Raw genomic sequence first — 19,091 nt, 5'->3', positions numbered from 1 at the left:
ATGCAGTGAGTTTGGGTCATTACCGAACCAAAGACCAGAGATGAGGTACTCTGGAGAAAGCAGCATCAGTGCAAAGGACACAGAGAGCGTGGTTTAAGGCACTTTCCTAAGAGCAAGCAAAACTCAGACAGGGAAAGCTCTAATGTCAGTGACATGGTGGTGGATTTGGGCCACCAGATGAGCAGGAAAGGCACTGCCATTTTGGGATGGACTGAATCTCTGGCAGGCAAGCACACAAACATAGCCTGATAGAAGTGGTTTGGACAGGGCTGTGTGAGACAAAAGCCAGAGAGATACTTCTGGGAGCGAGCAGCCCTGAGCTAAACTTCAGCTGCTGCATAGAGCAGTCCCTCAAAGCTAAGATGACACTGGAGATCTTGTAACAGAAGAAGGATAGGAAGATGCAGCTGAATTCCTGCCTGTTGGTATCTGTGTTGTCCTCTTCTTCGCCTGGGGAAACCTTCCCAAACTTCTCACTGGAAGCTCTGCTTTGCCTCCAGCTGAGCTTGATGTTTGTGTTGCCTGAGCTTGGCCCTCAGCTGGCTTGCCCTCCTGCCCCATGCCAGAGGACCATATTTGCCTGAGGAGTGGATGTACTTGAGGGCTGGTCACAGCTTGGAGATTGCTCCCTCCTACCCTGCCCAAATAGAGACTTTTAAAAGAGCTGTTTGGAGGATGCACCCAGAACTGGGGGATTGGAGTGCCCAGGGCAGGGATTGCAGGTCAGCTCTTCCATTTTTGCAGGAAGATTCTCCTGAGGATAATGTGCTAAATGACTACAGATGCTTCTTCATCTTCTGGCTATGAAAATCCTGGAGCTCTTTCAGATTGATCTTGGTATTTCCACAGCCTGAAAGAGAGAGACTCAAAACCACAGCCTTGGAAGTTAAACACTTCTGGCCTCCAGAGGAGGTTGATTTTAGGTTCCACTCCAGAGCTCTGCATGAGCTTGAATTGTCATTAAAATCACCCATGCAGATGAGCCAGCACCGTTGCCAGTAGTATGAAGTTATGAGCCAGTTTCATCCACTGCTTTTTCTGCATACAGCAATTTACATCAGATTGTCCTTGGCCTAGTTTTCAAGAAAAACTACAGTCTTTTAGTTCCGTATAATCTCTTACAGTTTCCTCACTTCCCCCTGTAGTATGGGCAAGAATCCGCTCTTTTGCCATTACCTTGGACCCTTTGTGGGCACAAGTCGCTGAAGTGTGTGTTAATCCACATGTGCATTGAGCGCACATGCTGAAGCGTCTGAAGCTCCGCCTGACACTGGATGTGCTTCACACCAGGAAGACTTGGTTTAGGACTACAGGTATTCCTGCTAGTGTATTGTCCAAGACAAAATCAGCTTGAAAAGTCATGGGGAAGGATCCTTCACCACCATTCCTCAGTTGTGTTCTGCAGCTCTTTCTTCATCCTTCGTATCAGTTTCTGTCTGTGATAAGGTCATTTATTTTAAAATTTAGCCCATTAGTGAGGTGTTGATCACGCTCTGCAGCCAGGCTTGTTGAAAGATACAGGAAATTACTTTGCAAAGATGTTTCCTCAGAATTTACAATTCCTGCAGAGTTTCCCAACCTCTACAAATGCACCTATAGGCAGCTGAAGAAACCTGCAGGAGCACACAGGCTCTTCTGGAAAGCTGAGCTTTTTGAATAACAGCCATCAGTCTGGAGTTCACAGTCATTGAAAACAAATAACAATTCAAAACCATAACCGGTTTTTAAAATTCCAAAAGGATTCAGGCATGTGGGTATCTTGAGAAACCTAGCCTATATAGTTTAAAAGCTAAAGTACTCTTTCAGCAATAACTTAGCCACTTGGAATCCAAAATCTTTTAGAAAGTAAAGTTTGGCGGGTGCGGGGAGGGGGAAGTTAATCTATCTTTTGAGAAATAGCAACATGTAGTGTCTGTCATAGATGCAGTAACTACTGGGAAAAAAAATTAATGTCTCCAACAAAGAGAAAGCATGCTGAAACACCTGCCTGCTACATTCCAGCAAAATGTTCAGAAGCTAAAGCTTGAGATGGACTTTCTTTTTCTTTATTGCTGTGGTCTTTCTGGATTTAATTCCTCTAAAATGTCCAGAGAGGTTCCTCAGAGAATGTCAACAGACTCAGCTTGCGCGTCTGTTCTACAAAGTCCAGGCATGGTGGTCAGCAAACGTCAGCTTTTCCCCGAGGTCTGCATGTGACCTAGAAAGTGGCACTGGAAGATGGAGCTAGAAATTTCCCCTTTTTGTCCTTTGCTTCATGATGGGCTGGAATGAGTATTTAAGATGGGCTAGAGTGGAGGTGTGTTCTGCTGTATGCAGCCAGACTACCCTGTTGTGCAGGAAGGCCTTAGGGCAGAGCAGAGAGGTGACCCCCGTATGGTGTATGGCGCTTGGGCGGGCGCTGGGTCACAGTCAACTCCCAGAGGAAAGCCCTCCCTTGGGAGAGTGCTGTGCATGTTTCTCTTGCCTGGGAACAGACAGATCAGGAAAGACCCCTCTATGCTGGGTGAAATTTTACTTCCTTGTTAAACTGCTTTTCAACAGAAAATTGAGGTTTTACTATAATGACAGGTTTCATTAAAATACTTGTTCTCCACATAATATTTTACCTTTCTTGAAAAAATTAACACCTGAAAATGGAATATTTTGGCTGATGAATGAAATATTTTTAACTGAAGAAGGATGTGGACTTTCCGCAGAGGAGACAGGCACACCAAAACCTGCACTAAAGGTAACCCTGAAGATATTACAGGATGCTAAAGTGCCCACTTACAGGTTCCACAAAGTGGCTAATGCCCTTCTGTGTGTCAGCTGGTGCCCGGCCTGTGCTTGGTGATTGATCTTTTGGCTGGGGCTTTGAGTGATTTTGTAAGGCAGGTTTCACAGTTTTCAAGCAATCTGTAATGTTGCCCGTTGTCATTTGTAGTACTTCTGTGTCTAAACAGTTCAGAGTAACCAGGACGCAAGTTATCCACACATGTACGTCGTGCATTCTCCATGTGAGATGTGAACGCCAGGTACCGAGTGGCATGTTAACAGACTCTTAACCCTGTCTCGTGTTTTCATAGCGTAGATTCAGCTTCATACTAACACAGGTTTGATTTTTTTTTCTACCCTCTGTCTGCCTTCTAAAATGTTTCCCTGCCAGAGGCAGGAGCCGTTTCTTCATTTACAATAAATAAATGCCATGGATGTGACACCTGCCCTTTTCTGGGCTCTCACCCAGGGATTAGACTGTGCCCGGGGATCTGAGCTTTTTACATACAATGCACAGCTGTGGATATAAAGAGCCTGTTGAAAGGGAGACTTGGCAGCTTTCCCAGAAGTTAACTGAAGGGTCCATTTGTGCCTTACCTGTGATTAATTCTTTTCCGTTTGTATTTGCAGTGGAAGGACTTGAGCCCAGCACTAACAAAACCCATTTTGTTACACAGTTCACTGCCTCTAACTGTATCTCCAGCCTCTGGGGCTTCCCTACCTTTGCAACTGTTGACTAACATTAATTATGTGTGTGCTGCTTAATCATCTAGGAGAGACCCTTTAAAGTGGCATTTAATCAGTTTTGAGGCAGCTGGCAAAAGTGAATTATGCAAGAGGACTGTAGCGGAAACACCTAGGCGGGATGGAGAAGCTTCAGGGAGACGGCGAAGAAAGTCTCATAGTGTTTGATCCCTCAGGGCTGGGCAAAAAGCCCTCTCTGTTGCTTCGCTCTTTATCGGCCCTTGCTGGGAAGAGAGGGAGCATAACAGAGGAATAATTCAAGGGTCTCCTTGTGGAAGGAAGTCCATGGATGTGTCCTCAATGGACGCAGGGTATCCTGAGACTCCACCACCGCTGGAAAAGCTGCTGGGGACCATGTGTGAGATGGGTGACTAGAAACAGCACTTCTACCACTCTGCGTTTAGTGGAGACCTGGGTACCTCCAGCATCCTCAGTACCAGGGAAGGAAAAGATACCCTTGCCAGCACTCCTGTCCCCCGAGCAGCGTGGTTTCTCTGTTTGCTGGGGAGATATATGTATTAACAAGCAGACACTGAGCCTGGAAGAGTAAGTGTGTAACTTTTGTAAGTAAGAGGTGAGCTTTCGGTTTTGGGGCTTTGTGGTAGAGGAATTTGAGGGCCTGGCACACTTAAATTAAAACGGTGTTAATGGGGCTGAGCTGGTGAGGGTAACATCAATAGAAGGAAAACCCAAAGTACCGCTTGGGATTTCAGAGGCAAAGAAAAGCAGCCTAACTTGTTATCACTGTGGAGGGCAGCCACATGGAGGTGGTGGGAAACCTACAGGCTAGTAAGGAGAACTAAGCAGTGGGGTTTGAGCAGTCGAGAGGGATGTGGTGTGAGAATGGGGGAGCCTATGAAGAAGAGGCAGCTGAAGCAAAGTGTGGTGACAGAAGAGCAAAACCTTAGCCTAACTGCTGAATCTGACCCAAGTTTTCCTCTTGATAGTATGAAGCATAGCCACTAAGATGATACAGGTACAGGGGGAAACTGGCTATGCATTTCCCAGCTGTGTCCAGTACCATGTAGGACCACACCCCAGAATGGCTAAGTTCAACCCAACCTAGGCTAGGTTGAACTGGGTAAGCTGGAATGGAGCAAGCTCTCCCAGGGTGTGTGCTGAAGTTTGGAGGAGCCTTTCCTGAGTCCTGCCACAGACCTTCATCAGGCAGACATTCAGGAAAAAATACCCCTGCACTCCCCACATAGCTTCGCCTCTTTTCAGATCAATCAACTAGTCATCTCTGGTCCAGCAACTTGAAAACCTTCAGCTTTGCTTCAAAAGAATTTATGAATTCCCCTCACAGTTCAAGTGCATTCACCAGGGGTGGGGAATTCCTTTAGATCTCTGCTGAAGAATGCTTTTAAGTCAGGAGACGGCTTGTATCTACAAAGCAAAGTTGCTTGCTCACCAACCAACTCTCTGCTGGAAGCACTGTGTTCCTCAGAAGAGTCACTGTTGTTCCCCATTCCCTCTTGCCTATCTGTAAACTACCCCATGGTTGAGTAAATATTTTTATTATATCCTATGCCAAGCTTTCTTCCTCCTCCCACAGTAGATGATGAGCATTGGCTCCCTTTGACTGCAGATGAACGCCCATGTCTGAAGGAAAGCTGGCCTCACTCCAGATCTCAGCTTCGCACATCCTGGCACAATGTTTTCGAACATCAAGCTGTAGCAAGAAAACAAACTTCGGTTTTCTCTTCCAGTGTTAATATCGCCACCCACAACCGCTACAGCAAGCTGTTACAGCTGTTCTTTCACAGTCAGCTGATAGGGCAATAGGATAAATGGGGAAGAATTATCTAGCTTGGTGCATAACTGTAATGGATGTGGTAACCAGGGCAGCTTCTGAGCTTCACAGTGTGGGCACTGTGTGAAGAGGAAGGTTCAACAGGCTGGACATGTCCTCCTCCTTGCCAGAGCAATGCTGGTGCCCCAGGTCATGAACTCTTGCAGTTGTTCCCAGTTCCTTCACAGGCAGCCCAGCTCAGCCTGCTCCAAGAGCAGCATTTGGCTTAAAAAACCTATTTTTTTCCCCAGCCATCCACTTGCAGTCAAAGCACCCCTTTTCTGTCTTCTCTTTGCTGCCTCTTTCTGCCTGGTTTATTGGTAAAAGCAGCAGAGGCTCTGTGGGCAGCAGATCCAGGGCCACAGCCCTGTGAGCTTGGCTGTGTGCAGCATGGTATGGAAAGCGAGCTTGCTGTGCTGTAAGAGCTCACTGCTCCCCTCCCGGTGTCTTGGGGAGAAAACCGTTTGTTAGCGATGATCCTAATTGAGCATGTGCTTCAGCTTTCTAGTGGAGCACATTTTTTTGGCCTTTCGGTGGCAGCGTTGTATTTAATGTTATCGACAGAAGCCAAAGGTCTACAACCTCCTCTCTGCCAAATGAGATCAGTGTCCTGCGCTGGAGGTCTGAAGCTCCACAGTGCATCTGTCTGTCTGCTTTCTCTGATGTGCCGATCATTCGGTCTCTTTTCTCTTTGTCCCATCTCTGTTCTGTGTCTCAGGGTTTTTAAGCATCTCTCATGTGAATATATCACATCTTGAGCCAATTAGAGTTTAGTTTACATCAGGTTTTTCATGAGCTTGTGGGCAGTCAGTGGCAAGGTGGCTTTATAATGAGCTTGTATCTGCACACCGCAGGGTTTGTGCCCTGTTGGTGACCCAGGGAGCTGGCAGCGCCTTGCCAGTGTAGGCAGGCTGCCATGGGCTTGTTCACGTGTGTGACCTGTTCATCACGCTGGTTGGAGTTATGATCAGGGATCCTCTTTTCCCACCTGTGTGACTGGCTTTGGCCTCTTCCTCCTCTCAGTGCACCTGGATGTCCTGGTATGTGGTGCTATGCCTTGGACTGGTGAGACTTCCAGCTGCTAACAATGCACTGGGAGGTCAATACCCAGATTTTCCATCAGCACATTCCCACAGGCACCCTGGAAGGAGGAGATGCATTGTCTTTATCGATGCTTATGTGTGTTTTTAAAAGCTATTGCCCAGGCACAGCTGTGACCTCAGTGGCATAGACAGGACCTGTGCCCCCCAGCAGATTCAAGAGGGAGCTGCTGGTTGCTATCCTCTTTGTGCAGTTACTCTGCTTTCATTCACTGCAGGTAAAGGTGAGCATTGCTCTTCCAATTGCACCTCTCCTCTCTGGAAACTTCCCTCTGCTTGGAACCACGGAATTATCCCCATCCTCCATTGTATTTACTGACTTCTTAGCATCTGCTGGATCCAACTGGGAGCTGCCCTGCTGGTAATCAGTGTCCCCCCAGACGTGCTCCTCCCTGGCTGACTCAGTCGGCTGCAGCGCTTCGGCACAGCCCTTCCGAGCAGAGAAGCAATTGCTCTTTCTGCCCTGTCTGTCTAGAGCTCTCCCCCCAGCCCTCCCGGCAGTTGAGTCACTTCCTTCTTTAAATCTGGCCTTAAATCTTCCTTTTCTTTGCGCCCTGTGATTCACTGCCTTTGTGAAGCACTTTGCAGAGCTCTGGCTGGAAGATGCTGAACAGGGATGCTCGCGGTGTGAAACGTCCTCCTTGTCTCAGAGCCACAGCAGCGAGCCCCTCTCCGAGGGCTAGTTCCTGCTGCACTCCGCTAAAAGGTGTCTCTTTGTATCAGGATTTCTCTTATCTTAGCATTCCTCTCAGTGCTACATGTGACGTAGTAATAGGAGCCAACTCCTGCCTGCGGGCAAGCGCATGTAGTTTCCTTTGACATCAGCATGTGCCTGTGAGGGCACAGCTCAACCGTTTCCCCCCCTGTTTGATTAGATTCAGTACGGGAGTCATTACAGGATCTCTGCCACTCCTCCCCATCCCTCCTGGGACTTAAGGAGCGTTGCTGTTAGATCTGAGCTGAAATGTGCTCACAGAAAGGAAAGCTTCAATTCCTGCCCTGTAAGCCTGGATGTATTTTTAGTGTAACATCTACAATCTTCAAATTTTCACATTAAGAAATTTCTTGTTCCTTACCTGCAAATCTCCTTGGCCTTGGACCATCTCATGTCTAAGTGCCTCATCTCGTCACAGCTTCCTGTTGTGGAAGGGAATCACCAACCAAGAGGGTAGTTAAAAGATGTGGTACCACTGAAGTTGGCTAGACCTGCTCCAGTTACCACCAAAGCATATGATAAAATGTGCCAAAGATTTTTAATCTTGCTTTTGGCTATGACTTGGGTAGTTAAGCACTAAATCCATTTCACTACCCTTGCAGCTTAGGCATATGAAGATGCAAGTTGCTTAGGCGCTTAGGGAGTTGTCTTGTGTGTGCCTCAGCCCCAGAGTCTGGGTAAGGCCATGGACCAGACCTGGTTCTGTGAAGGTCTGGTGGCTTCCTCAGGACAGTGATGCCCAGGCCAGTGCCAGCAGTGTGAGAGCACATTCATGAAATATGGGATTGGATGAGGAGAATCAGTGGCAGACTGTGATGCTTCAGTCACTCTGTAAGGGAGGGTCTGTTTGTGAGACTGTTGCACTTAGAAATGCATGCAGGCTGTGCAGCTACATCTGTTTGTAGCTCTGGTTTTCTAAAACATGACTGATGACGATTTTTCAAAAAGCAACAAAAAGTCATTTTCCGGTACAGTAAGTGTGCAAATGAAATTAAATGTCTATTGTAAAGTAGCTTTGTTTCTACGGAGGGGACAGGGGCTGGAGTTTGTTGGGAAAGAAGACCTCTGGTCCAAGAGAAGGACTTTTCGTTTTAACTGATTCCTACAGGAGACATGGCAAGCGAGTAAATGAGAATTGCGGTTTCTAACAAATACTGATAATCCTAAGCTCTGATTTTTAATAAAGCTTCAGCAATCATATTCTTCACCTTCAAAACAGGCAGCTCTTCAGAACAACATAACATCTCCTTTGCATACTGATCTTACCTTGCATACTAAGCTTACATTGCATATATTTGTTTTCTTCTGCTTAGAATGAAGTGATCAGCCAGCAGCTCTCTGTTATTTTCACTCATTGCTATGGACCCTACCCTATTCCAAAGCTCGTTGAAATTAAGCGGAAGCAGACCTCTCGCCTTGGTAAGTGTGACTTGAAGATACTTGTTGGTTCTCCAAAGAGGGTTGTGGGAAGTCTACATCTCTGGCTGGGTGCTTGGGGGAGCATGAGGCAGAGAAAAGCTTGGATTTGAAAGGCAGAACTAGAAAAAGGAAGGGTCCCAAACTCAGCCTGACGTGAAACTCCTGTTGGAATCAGGAGGAACATCAGGTGCATTAGAGTGGAACTGTAAATCTGCAAAGATTTGTCTGTGTTGCTGATATTAGGCTGGGTTCCAGGGCTGGGGCCCGGGGCCAAACATCTGTCTGCATCTCAGACCGCTGTAGCTGGCTGTGGGTGACGCTACAGTGGCACAGTTCTTCCAGCCCTGCTGACAGAGCCTGAGTAGTTGTAACATGACTGAGAGAAGACCCCAGTAATTTTCCCTCTTCCACTTGGCACGAGGACTTCCCTGTGCAGGGAGAGGGGCATCATAGGGTATATATGACCCTCCAGCATCTGTTCAGATGCAGTTTGCTTTGGGTAGCAGAGCCGAGAGGCTGTGCCAGCTCTGTATGGTAGGGACAGCTGGCTGTCATCTCAGCAAAGGTCGTCACGGACTTCAAAGCTTTGAATTCCCTTCATCTGAACTCCACATGGCTGTCTAAGGGGCTTCTGTCTCAGGCTGTCCAAAATAGTTTTATGGGCTTTACTCATTAAAAAGAATACCCTTTTACACTATTGTCTTCTTTTGTCAAAACAGGAAGATATTCTGTATGTTCATCATGTCTTCCAAACCAAAGTTACTGGGGTTTTTTTCCTTCTTTTTGTGATTCTAGATCCTCATTTTCTTAACAACAAAGAGATGTCAGATGTTACGTTTCTGGTGGAAGGAAGACCATTTTATGCACATAGAGTATTGCTATTTACTGCATCACCAAGGTAAAATATAGAGACATTTCTGATCTTTAACAAAAATAGAACTTGATTTTGTGGTTTTGCTCCCCTCCCTACCCCCACCCCCCCCACCCCTTTGGCTGCTATTAAGATTCTTTGAGGGCTAGTGGCCCAGTCTTCAAGTTTTCACTAAGCAGAACGTCTCAACAACTTGTTTCTGGTTGATCTGCAGGACATTTGACAAATGCTCCCATCACTAGATTCCCACCCAGTAAATGCTCCATGCTTCTGGCCATGCATCTGATTTCATTCCACTGAGGCATGTTTGCATGGAGCTCATTGCTGTGTCCAGCTCTTAATCATAGAAGAGTCTCAATATTTTGATTCTTAATAATTGTTTGCCTTTGTATGCGGTCTCCAGGAAAAACAAGCTACTATCACACAATTCATTTGACATTTTTTAAATAAAACTAAATAACTACAAAATGTATCATACTGTATCAAAAGGAAGTATTTATAGTCTGTTCCCTGTGCTCAGAAGGCTGGACATGGGTTACCCAGCTCAACCCAACCTTAAAGTTGCTCACAAACCTTAATTTTATGCAGCTTTATAATTAAAGGTGTACTTTTAAACAAATTCATCTGGCTGTCCGTAAGAGCTTATTTCAAGATGTGGCAAGGGCAGGCCACTGAGTTTGAGTAGTTTGAGCAATGTGGGAACTGATGCTAGTCATGCTGCCAACCCACAGCACAGAGTAAAGAGATTTGCATAAAGCAACTGCAGTATCTGACCCTGCTTTCAATTAAAAAAATGGGTATTTTGGTTTTGAGCTTATTAGTAGAGGTACAAACATGTTCCAAACTCCAGCTTTAAACCTACTAAATTGTGTTCATAATAGAACTTGACACTAGTGAAAGGAAATCAGTTGTTGTCCATATTTTAATTAACAAGATGCAGTCGTGGTATGGAAAAGGTTACCATCCAGCATATGCTGGTCTTGATAGATAAGCCAAGCTTCGCACTGCCGCTGGAAGGTCAGATGAATTACCAAACAGAGGAAGTACAGGGGCAGATGTATCCAACAGCGCATTTCCCATTTTTGCCTTCTAATTGAATGGGAATACCTGGGTTTGAGAAATAGGTTGCTACATATGTTTACATCTCATATAAGTCTGCAATTATTAACTAAAAATGTAGAGTTTTTACTGAAAATTGTGCCTGAATTTCGGGTTTTGATAATCAAAGAACAGCAACCTATCCAGTTTTCTCTCCTGCCTCATCTTACACAGTTGTATTGAGCTTGCATAGAAGCATTAAAAGTCTTAGTGTAGTTGTTTTAATATTTTGTTCCAAATCATTTTTTTAAAGCAGCATAATGGACATAGGCCAAAATTTATCTCCTTCAAAAAAGAAGATGTGCAGTTTTTAAATGTGTTAAATCTTCCTAAAAAGTCATGGTGCCTTCAAGAAAAAAATATATTTTGGTTTTGTTATATGCATCATTACAGACTCTGAATTTCATATGTACATTTTGTTCCACTGTGATATTAGACGTATTTTTCCAAAATGGCAAATTGAAATCTCCTAAAAGAGAGGCTTATTGCACTTTATGTCAGTGTCTAAATCTTGATGCTTTTTGGTGACAAATCCATTCATTTCAAGTGTACTGTTTTTGTAAGAGCTGGTGCTGTCCTTCCACTTTACCGTACTTCTTCACAGAGGTAATTGGGCTGGTATTTCAATCTTGCTCCTTTTTATTTAGGTTTAAAGCATTGCTGTCTAGCAAGCCCTCATCTGATAGTACTTGTATTGAGATCAACTATGTGAAGTACCCCATCTTTCAGGTAAAGTCAGTTCTCATGTCAAATTTGAATGGAACATGTAATAGGAACATCATGCCCTATCCAGATTAGTATGTATGTATTTGATAAGCACGTAGCTCAGAGTAGTGGTTTCATGAGCACAGGCTTCATCTCCATTCATACACTAAGCTGCAGAGTGCTATTGATTGCCCGACCAGACACAATAGCATGCATTTCACTTATATGAGCTACGCAGACAAAGCAGTGCATGTCAAGGTAAAGCACTTGATTCTTTTTTATCTTGTTAGCTCTTTCTGTTTTTAATGGACAGGCTTGGAAAAGACACAGTTCATTCCCTTCCTTAACAGTATTGTTCAATCAATTTTTTGCCATGAAAAACAGACCTTGCTTTCTCTATCTATAGCATATACATGTATATGCTTCCCTCTATTTGAGTCAGAGCTGAGACAGTTCCATGTATTGACTGTTACCGCTGCAGATAATTCCCAGCTGCCTACAGTAACTTTAGGCTTGCTGGAAGCTCACTGCAGAGGGATCTTAGCTGGCTCCTATCACAGTGCAGAGCCTCCCCCACTCTTTCTCATTATCCATGCATGCCCACACACAGCTGGGTGAAGGTGGGGATGCCATTGCCAGGGAAGGAATAAGGGAATAACCATTATATATGCTATATTTTCCTGAATCAAGATGTACTTAACATACTGAGAAATACACTGAAAATTCAGAGTGAGTTAATCAGCTTCTTGCAAACTGTTTGGAGCTCACCAGAAAGTCTGGACAATGTGGCTGGTGAGCATTAAGATGCTAGACTACCTGTAAGAAGGTAACATTGAACTGTGCAGAGAGAGAGAGAGAGAGAGAGAGAGTAACCAAATACAGCTTGAGATCAAGAGGATTGGGCCAGTTTTACCTACAAATCCTTGGTGGTATCTGAGAGCCTTGGGTATTGCCTGAAACCTTTACATCACCTTCTGTTCCCTGATGTCTTGGATTGCTTTTTATAAACACTCCCTTTGTTTTATTACAGCTGGTTATGCAGTATCTTTATTATGGAGGTGCAGAGTCACTCCTGATTAAAAATAATGAAATCATGGAGGTAAGAGACATTTATCTTAATTGCAGCAGGAGCAATGCTAAGTGATCTGTGTACCATTCACCCAAGGGCACGTGGCCATTGGGCAAGACATGAACACTCCTGTAAGAGCCAGCAGTGCCTCACCTGGAGTGCTCAGACTGTCTGCAGTCCTGCGGGAGACACTTTATCTCCTTCTCTGCCAGTTGTGGGTTGTGGTTACTTCTGCCAGTATGATGCTGATTGTCAGAGAAGAAGGAGTAGAAAAATTATGATCATCAAGCAAAAAAAGTATCTGAAATAAAAATATCTAGTTAGATGCTTTGAGAGGCTCTTCCAAGGAAATGCAAAGCTGCTATTACCAAAATCTGGAAGCAACTCCAGCAGCGTAGCATACCATCCTTTCTCTCTCTCAGCTTTATAGGCAAGATGCTCTGCTCCAGCTGGGCTGGTCAGCTTCCCTCTGCCACGCTCTCACTTTTGGTTTATTAGCTCAGGCTTACATGTCCACACCTATCTCAGCAGTGTAAAGGCATCCAGTTTGGTTCTTCGCTCGGGAGAATTCTTGGGCCTGTACGTGGATTTAAGCATGCAAGAAATCCTACTGGAATCACAGTTCAGTTTAATTTCAAGTATGTGACTGTCAAGTTTTCTGAATAAAACCTTAGGCTTCTCCCTGACATATAGAGACTTCTTTGCCCCCTTCTCACTGGATGTAAAACCTCCAGTGCCGTTGTGCCCATTTGTGAAAGCTAAACCACGTCAGCTGGAGCTGGCTGAGCCTTCAGTGTAGCCACACATCCACAGCCTGTACCCTCTTCCAAATACTGTGTGCTGTTGTTGCCCGCTATGATCAGGCTACCACCAACAACTATATAGAACTAAGAGATACTGAGCAAATTCTTGACAATGGTTCAGGGAGTTTTCCTGTTGACAGTCACCAAATTATGGCAGCCAAAAAGAATGCAGGACAGTAAATAGTAAAATCAGAGCAACTTAAATAGCTGATAACCATCAGTGTACAGATTATCGTCTGCCACCATGATGTTTTATTCTTGCCTACATTAGTTGGTCTGTCCCTATGACACTCATGTCTGGGGCATCCATGTGAGCCTTGGCATTTACAAAAGTACTGCTAACCAGAAACTGGGAGCGACTCTTCTTTGGGATGCAAGTGGCCAGGGTGTATCAATTCTGATGGATACAGGGACATATGTACCAACCCTGCTGGTAGCCAGAGGATGGAACTGGTGAAGACTGAAATTATCCCTCTCCAGCGCAGCTGGTGGATTTCTAACTAAGCATACCCACATGGACTTTCTGAGCTTTACAGGAAAAGGTCACTGATTCTCTATTTCACTCGTAGTTTTGAAAGAAGCTCCTGAATTTCTAACCTTTTCTGAAATAAGGAGTCTTAGACTAGGCAGTGCAATGCTTTATAGAAATGCATGTGTTGTCACCTAGACTGTTAAAAAGCCTGTGCTGCAGTTCAGCTGACTGCTTGCTCTACTTTTGTGACATCTCAAAACTTCCATGACTCAAGACTGTATGACTGATTGATTGATCTGTTGATAACAGATCTGGCCACGGTTCCTCACAGTTTAAAATAATTACAAACCAGCACGTGACTGCTTGAGCCACAGAGGCAGCTGGAATAGGATTTGGCTTTATCTTTCAAAACTCCATTTAGCAACTTGCCTTATTACAAATATGATAACAAGAAGCACCAGAAATACTCCACAGAAATCTTTGCTGCAATTCATAATTGGGGCCAGCTGGCTGCTATCACATCAGCACTGCAGATTTCTAGCACTTGAATTTATTTATGGGCTTAAAACAGAGCTTGAGCGACTGCATAGGAGAAGTCAGAATAATGTCATGGAAGTTTCAGGGGTTTGTTCCTCAGCGCTTTTACCTAGCAGCGTGAGAGCTCTTTTGGGGTTCACAGGATAGCTTTTTGTCATGCAGTCCTAGATAGTAAGGGCCATGTAAATGCCTAAACACCTGAACAGCTTGGCCTAAGAGACCTGGCTGGGTTAGAGCAAGGTGTCAAGCAATGAAGAACCCCAACCTGCTTCCTAAGCCAGAGGGAGAGAGCCAGAGGCAATGACCTACCACAGAAAGACAGAAAATTAAATTCTTCTTCTCTACTGCAAAAGGACAGAAAGGGAGCAATAGGGGAGATCTTAGCACCACTGAAATCATTTGGAGAACTCAGAATTTAAGTAGTTTTCCCTCCACAGGCTTCAGGTCACAGTGTACAGTGGCATGCAGAGATCCCAAGGCAGCGCCAGTCCGGGCAGTATATCCATAGGGTGGGTGCAGGGCCAAAGCGAGAAGTTGGCTTGAGTCCTGATGGCAGGAGAGCCATGCAGCGATACAGACACGACACTAACATGAGTGTTAACTTGGCAGTGCTTTTGCATTGTATCCTGCCGTGCACCCGCTCCTTGAAGTAACATGAAGCCAGTGTTTCAGTGCCCTTGGCCTATACGTGACCTTACTGCTGCTCACCAGCTAGAGCAAGGAGCATATAGAGATCTGATTCCATTTCCTCGAGCCTGCTGAGCTATTAGGTTTGAGGTTTAGTGCCTCTCTAGATTTTTAAGACTGCCCAGGATGGTCATCATCTGGTTCTTGGTCCTGGCCCTTCTGCTGACATCCCTATGTCCAGCCCAGGTGCTCGATTCAGCCAGAGCTTGGGGAACAGCTGAACCAGAACCCTTTTTTTCTGGAATGTAATTGCAGATCTCTCCTTGCAGAGTCATGTTTGCAAAGTGACCAAAGACTTTCCAGGCTGCCATTTCCTTTTTCTCTCTCTCACACACCCCCCATTCCAAAGCCAGCATGTGGATCTGAGCAGCCCATAGCGGTCTGTCTGTACAGCTTCCCACAGTGTCATCCAGAGGGGACTACAAAGAGTTGAAGCAATCAAGTGATCTTCTCATTGTGACTGTCAGTACTTTCACACTAACTGAAGCAGGGGCAGAGAAAAAAAAAATGAAACAGTAAAGAAGCAAACTCTGATTCTGTATCACTCAGCAGTTTTGACTTTTTTCCTTGCTTTTTTTTTTTATTATTTTTTTTTAGCTTCTCTCTGCTGCTAAATTTTTCCAGCTTGAAGCTTTACAACGACACTGTGAGATCATTTGTGCAAAAAGCATTAATACAGAAAACTGCGTGGATATTTATAATCATGCCAAGGTAAAAATAACCACATATGCTTGCATGTTATGTGTCTGTCATCATACTCGTAAGTCAGTTTTACAATAAGTAGTGATACATATATCATATGCTTAGTACATTTGTTACATATTTAAGATTTGTCATTCGTTTATTGGGACTGAATGGCTGATGGCTACCTAGCATAGTGACAGTCCTAAATCACGTAGAGTAAGAGCATCGGTGGCAACTTCTCACCCCCTAAGTTGTTCAAACTCAATGAGTGTACCACTGTGTGGCAGACCTATCCCTTATCATGGCAACCCAAACTGCTGAGTTATTCAACAGGAATCACCTAAGTGAATAAGACACCTCTCTTTCACCTTCCAAGCTGCATTTTCCCATTGCAGTTTCCCGTTTTCTTCCCACCTGAAGCCCACTGGGGTGATACACTCAATGCTGATGACAGTTTGTCAATATATATGGCAAAGTGCAACGTCTCGGAGCTGTGCAAGGACGGTAATGAGAATTGTATGTCTTGGGAGAGGAGAGATTTGCAGCTTCTTATTGGAATCAAATTATTTACTTAGCTTGTGAGGGGGCCTAAGCCATTAGGCATAAAAGCATGGAATTTTTTGACCTAGAAAACCTATTTTTGCTCATTGATGGAGGTGGTTGCCACATTGATTAGTTTCAGTTTTTCTCCTCCTCTTGTGTGCTTAGTAGTTAGACTTTCATTTGGAAGACTGAAATGGTATACAAATAGTTGCAATGAAATATTTTAAAGCATTCCTTAGATGTTTTTTTCTATAACTTACATGGTTATACAAAAGATTAAATGGTGCAGTGTGACATGGAGGTTTGATTGAACAGGGTAATACCGCAGATTGCTCCAAACCCCTGCAGATCTGACCTCCGTTCCCATCATCAGGTATTTCCTACAGAGAGTAGTAATGTTAGGTCTTGATGTACAGATAACGTGCAATCAGTGTTTGAAATAGCATAAAGGTCCACCTATAAAATGAATAAGAAATAGGGTATATCTGCAGGTCCGTTTATTGTAATAGCAAAAAAAAATCAGCTGTGCAGGAATGTTTTGAAAAACACTTGATTTATCTTGTAGCTCGTGTGGGAACTTCTCAATTTGTATTACTGTTACTAAAAGTAAAATGAATAATTTTGTTTTAAAATCACATGTTTTCTTTGAATTGTGAAATGTGGCTTCGTCCTGTTTGAAGAAATTTCTTACATGGAGTTTTAGACCTGTCTGAGGGACTTGTACACTGCTGATGCTGGAACTGAACAAACACAGTGGCTAAATCCAGCTCCTTGTTTACCTGTAAGGGCCCCAAGCCTGCAAGTTTTTTGTGCCTACCTCTCCCAACAGAGGCCGTGGAAATGGTGTATTTGAGAGGCTTTTAAGGCCAGGGTCCTGTTTGCACTGACATGGGTAGTACATTACAGATAACCACGCTAGCTATGAATGAAACCTTGACTTCTGGAATTACTTAAGCCACATCACCCTAGAGCTCTGCATGGGCTAATTTACCCTGCTTCCAGTAAATTACCAGGGCTAAGCTTCATACTGCTATAGCTAGAAGGTTTCCAGGACCTGAACTCACACATTTAAAGCTAGTTCAGATACATCTCTATTACGCTGTCTTCAGAGAAGACACTCCATCTTTTTGCTCCTGGTCTGTGTGATGTGCAGGTGATTAATCTGAGCACAGACTGTTCTGTCCAGAGTGCTTCCGTCACTCAGTAGCTTCATTTGTCTGTTCTGTGAATACGCGATAATGGTATGTGGCAGAAGAGGCCAGATGGTCCTGATGAGCCAAAGGAGCTTACATGCAAGCTCAAGCACAGCTTGCCAGCCAACCATCTGCCTTTCCATGTTGCTCTTTGAAGTGTAGAAGGAGCTCATGTTAGACCACAGTAAGGATGGGAATAAGGTGAGCAGGCACTGAAGCCAAGAACCACCACATCAGCCAGGAGCAGGTCTTCAGTAACTTGCTCCTGTTGGGGGTACCATTTCTAGTCCTTGCTACTTTGTAAGCTCAGCTGCACCTGCAGGAACTCGGGGGATGATGAGACCTGCCTTTCCATTGGGGGATGTACAAGCAGGTTGGCCCAGAGATACACCGAGCACGGCCTTTGTCATCATGATTGAAAGATATGATTTGGTGGAAGCATAGCATGAAGTGAACACAGATTTGGAAAGCTATCTGGGGGGCGGGGGGCTAGGTTGTAGAACAGTATTTAGCACGGTGGTGAGGTGTGTAAAAGGAGCTGTAGGAACAAGAGGTTGAGATCCTGGGTTAAAGAGGTGAAGTACTGGTAGGAAGATGAGACAATGTGGATTTGGTCACATTTACAAAAGTTGAATTGAGAGTATTAAAATCATCTGTGGTGTCCCTGTGGGCCTGCCATTCTTCAAATTGCAACATAGAGTCATAGAATCATGGAATACCAGGTAAGAAGGGACCTCAAGGATCATCTGGTTCAACCTTTCTTGCAAAAGCATGGTCTAGACAAGATGGCCCAGCACCCTGTCCAGCTGAATCTTAAAAGTGTCCAGATTTGTGGAATCCACCACTTCCCTGGGGGGATTATTCCAATGGCTGATTGTTCTCACTATGAAAAATTTTTCTCTTGTGTCCAATCAGAATCTCCCCAGGAGTAACTTGTACCCATTGACCTTTGTCTTTCCCGTATGATTCCTTGTATAAAGGGAGTCTCCATCTTCTTTGTAGCCACCCTTTAAATACTGGAACATGGTGCTAAGGTCTCCCTAAGCCTTCTTTTCTCAAGACTCTAACAAACCCAGTTCTGTCAGCCTTTCCTCATATGGCAGGCTTCCCAGTCCTTTGATCATCTTTATGGCCCTTCCCTAGACCTTCTCCAGCCTGTCCACATCTTTTTGCGTAGCGAGGACCAAAGTGTGTGGCCCCACAAGCACAGAATAGGGTGGGATAATGACTTCATCTCTGCTCGTGATGTCCTTATTGATGCAACCCAGCATCCTGTTGGCTTTCTTTGCCACAGCAGCACGCTATTCACTCATATTGAGCTTCTTGTCCACCAGAACCCCCAGGTCTGTTTCCACAGAGCTACTCCCTAGCTGGGTAGAACCCAGTCTGTGCTGCACTCCTGGATTATGTTTTGCTAGGTACAAGACCTTACACTTGTTGAACTTCATAAGGTTCTTGTTAGCCCACTCTTCCAGCCTATTGAGGTCCTCCTGCAGGGTGGTTCTCCTTTCTGAAGTGTCTGCTTCCCCACTCAGTTTAGTATCATTGTCAAAATTCATCAAAGTATGCTTGATTGCATCATCCAGATCATTTACAAAGATACTAAACAGCATTGGGCCCAACATCAAAGGTAGTCATTTGATTAGTATCACTTTAAGGATTTCATTTGTCACAGCCTTTGTCACTGTTCTTTACTTCCAGAAAGAAATTAAGTAATTGGGCAAATTGGATTTATAATGGTGATTGATTAGTTACCACTAGATTCCAGTTGTGTTTTACATGAATGCCCCCAAACTCCCAACAAAATCATTTGGACTTTCAAATACATGCCTAAAACACTCAGCACTTGCATAGATTGCAATCTGGGCCTCAGAACAAATCAGAAAAAGTACATTATTTCCTCAG

General features: G+C 44.5%; 1 protein-coding gene across 3 annotated transcripts in view; it reads left to right on the top strand.

The window, feature by feature from the left end:
- Positions 1-19,091, top strand: part of ABTB3 (ankyrin repeat and BTB domain containing 3) — a 187,781-nt gene that overhangs the window by 159,480 nt on the left and 9,210 nt on the right. For all 3 annotated transcript variants that reach the window (XM_055808511.1, XM_055808510.1, XM_013299071.3), the window contains 5 exons: positions 8,419-8,524; positions 9,320-9,422; positions 11,141-11,222; positions 12,229-12,297; positions 15,364-15,477. In XM_055808511.1, coding sequence (XP_055664486.1) covers positions 8,419-8,524; positions 9,320-9,422; positions 11,141-11,222; positions 12,229-12,297; positions 15,364-15,477 — 474 coding nt within the window. The remainder of the gene's footprint in view (positions 1-8,418; positions 8,525-9,319; positions 9,423-11,140; positions 11,223-12,228; positions 12,298-15,363; positions 15,478-19,091) is intronic.

Source organism: Falco peregrinus, chromosome 6 (assembly GCF_023634155.1).
Source record: "Falco peregrinus isolate bFalPer1 chromosome 6, bFalPer1.pri, whole genome shotgun sequence".
In the NCBI taxonomy this organism is placed as follows: domain Eukaryota; kingdom Metazoa; phylum Chordata; class Aves; order Falconiformes; family Falconidae; genus Falco; species Falco peregrinus.
This window is presented reverse-complemented; position numbering and strand designations above follow the sequence as displayed.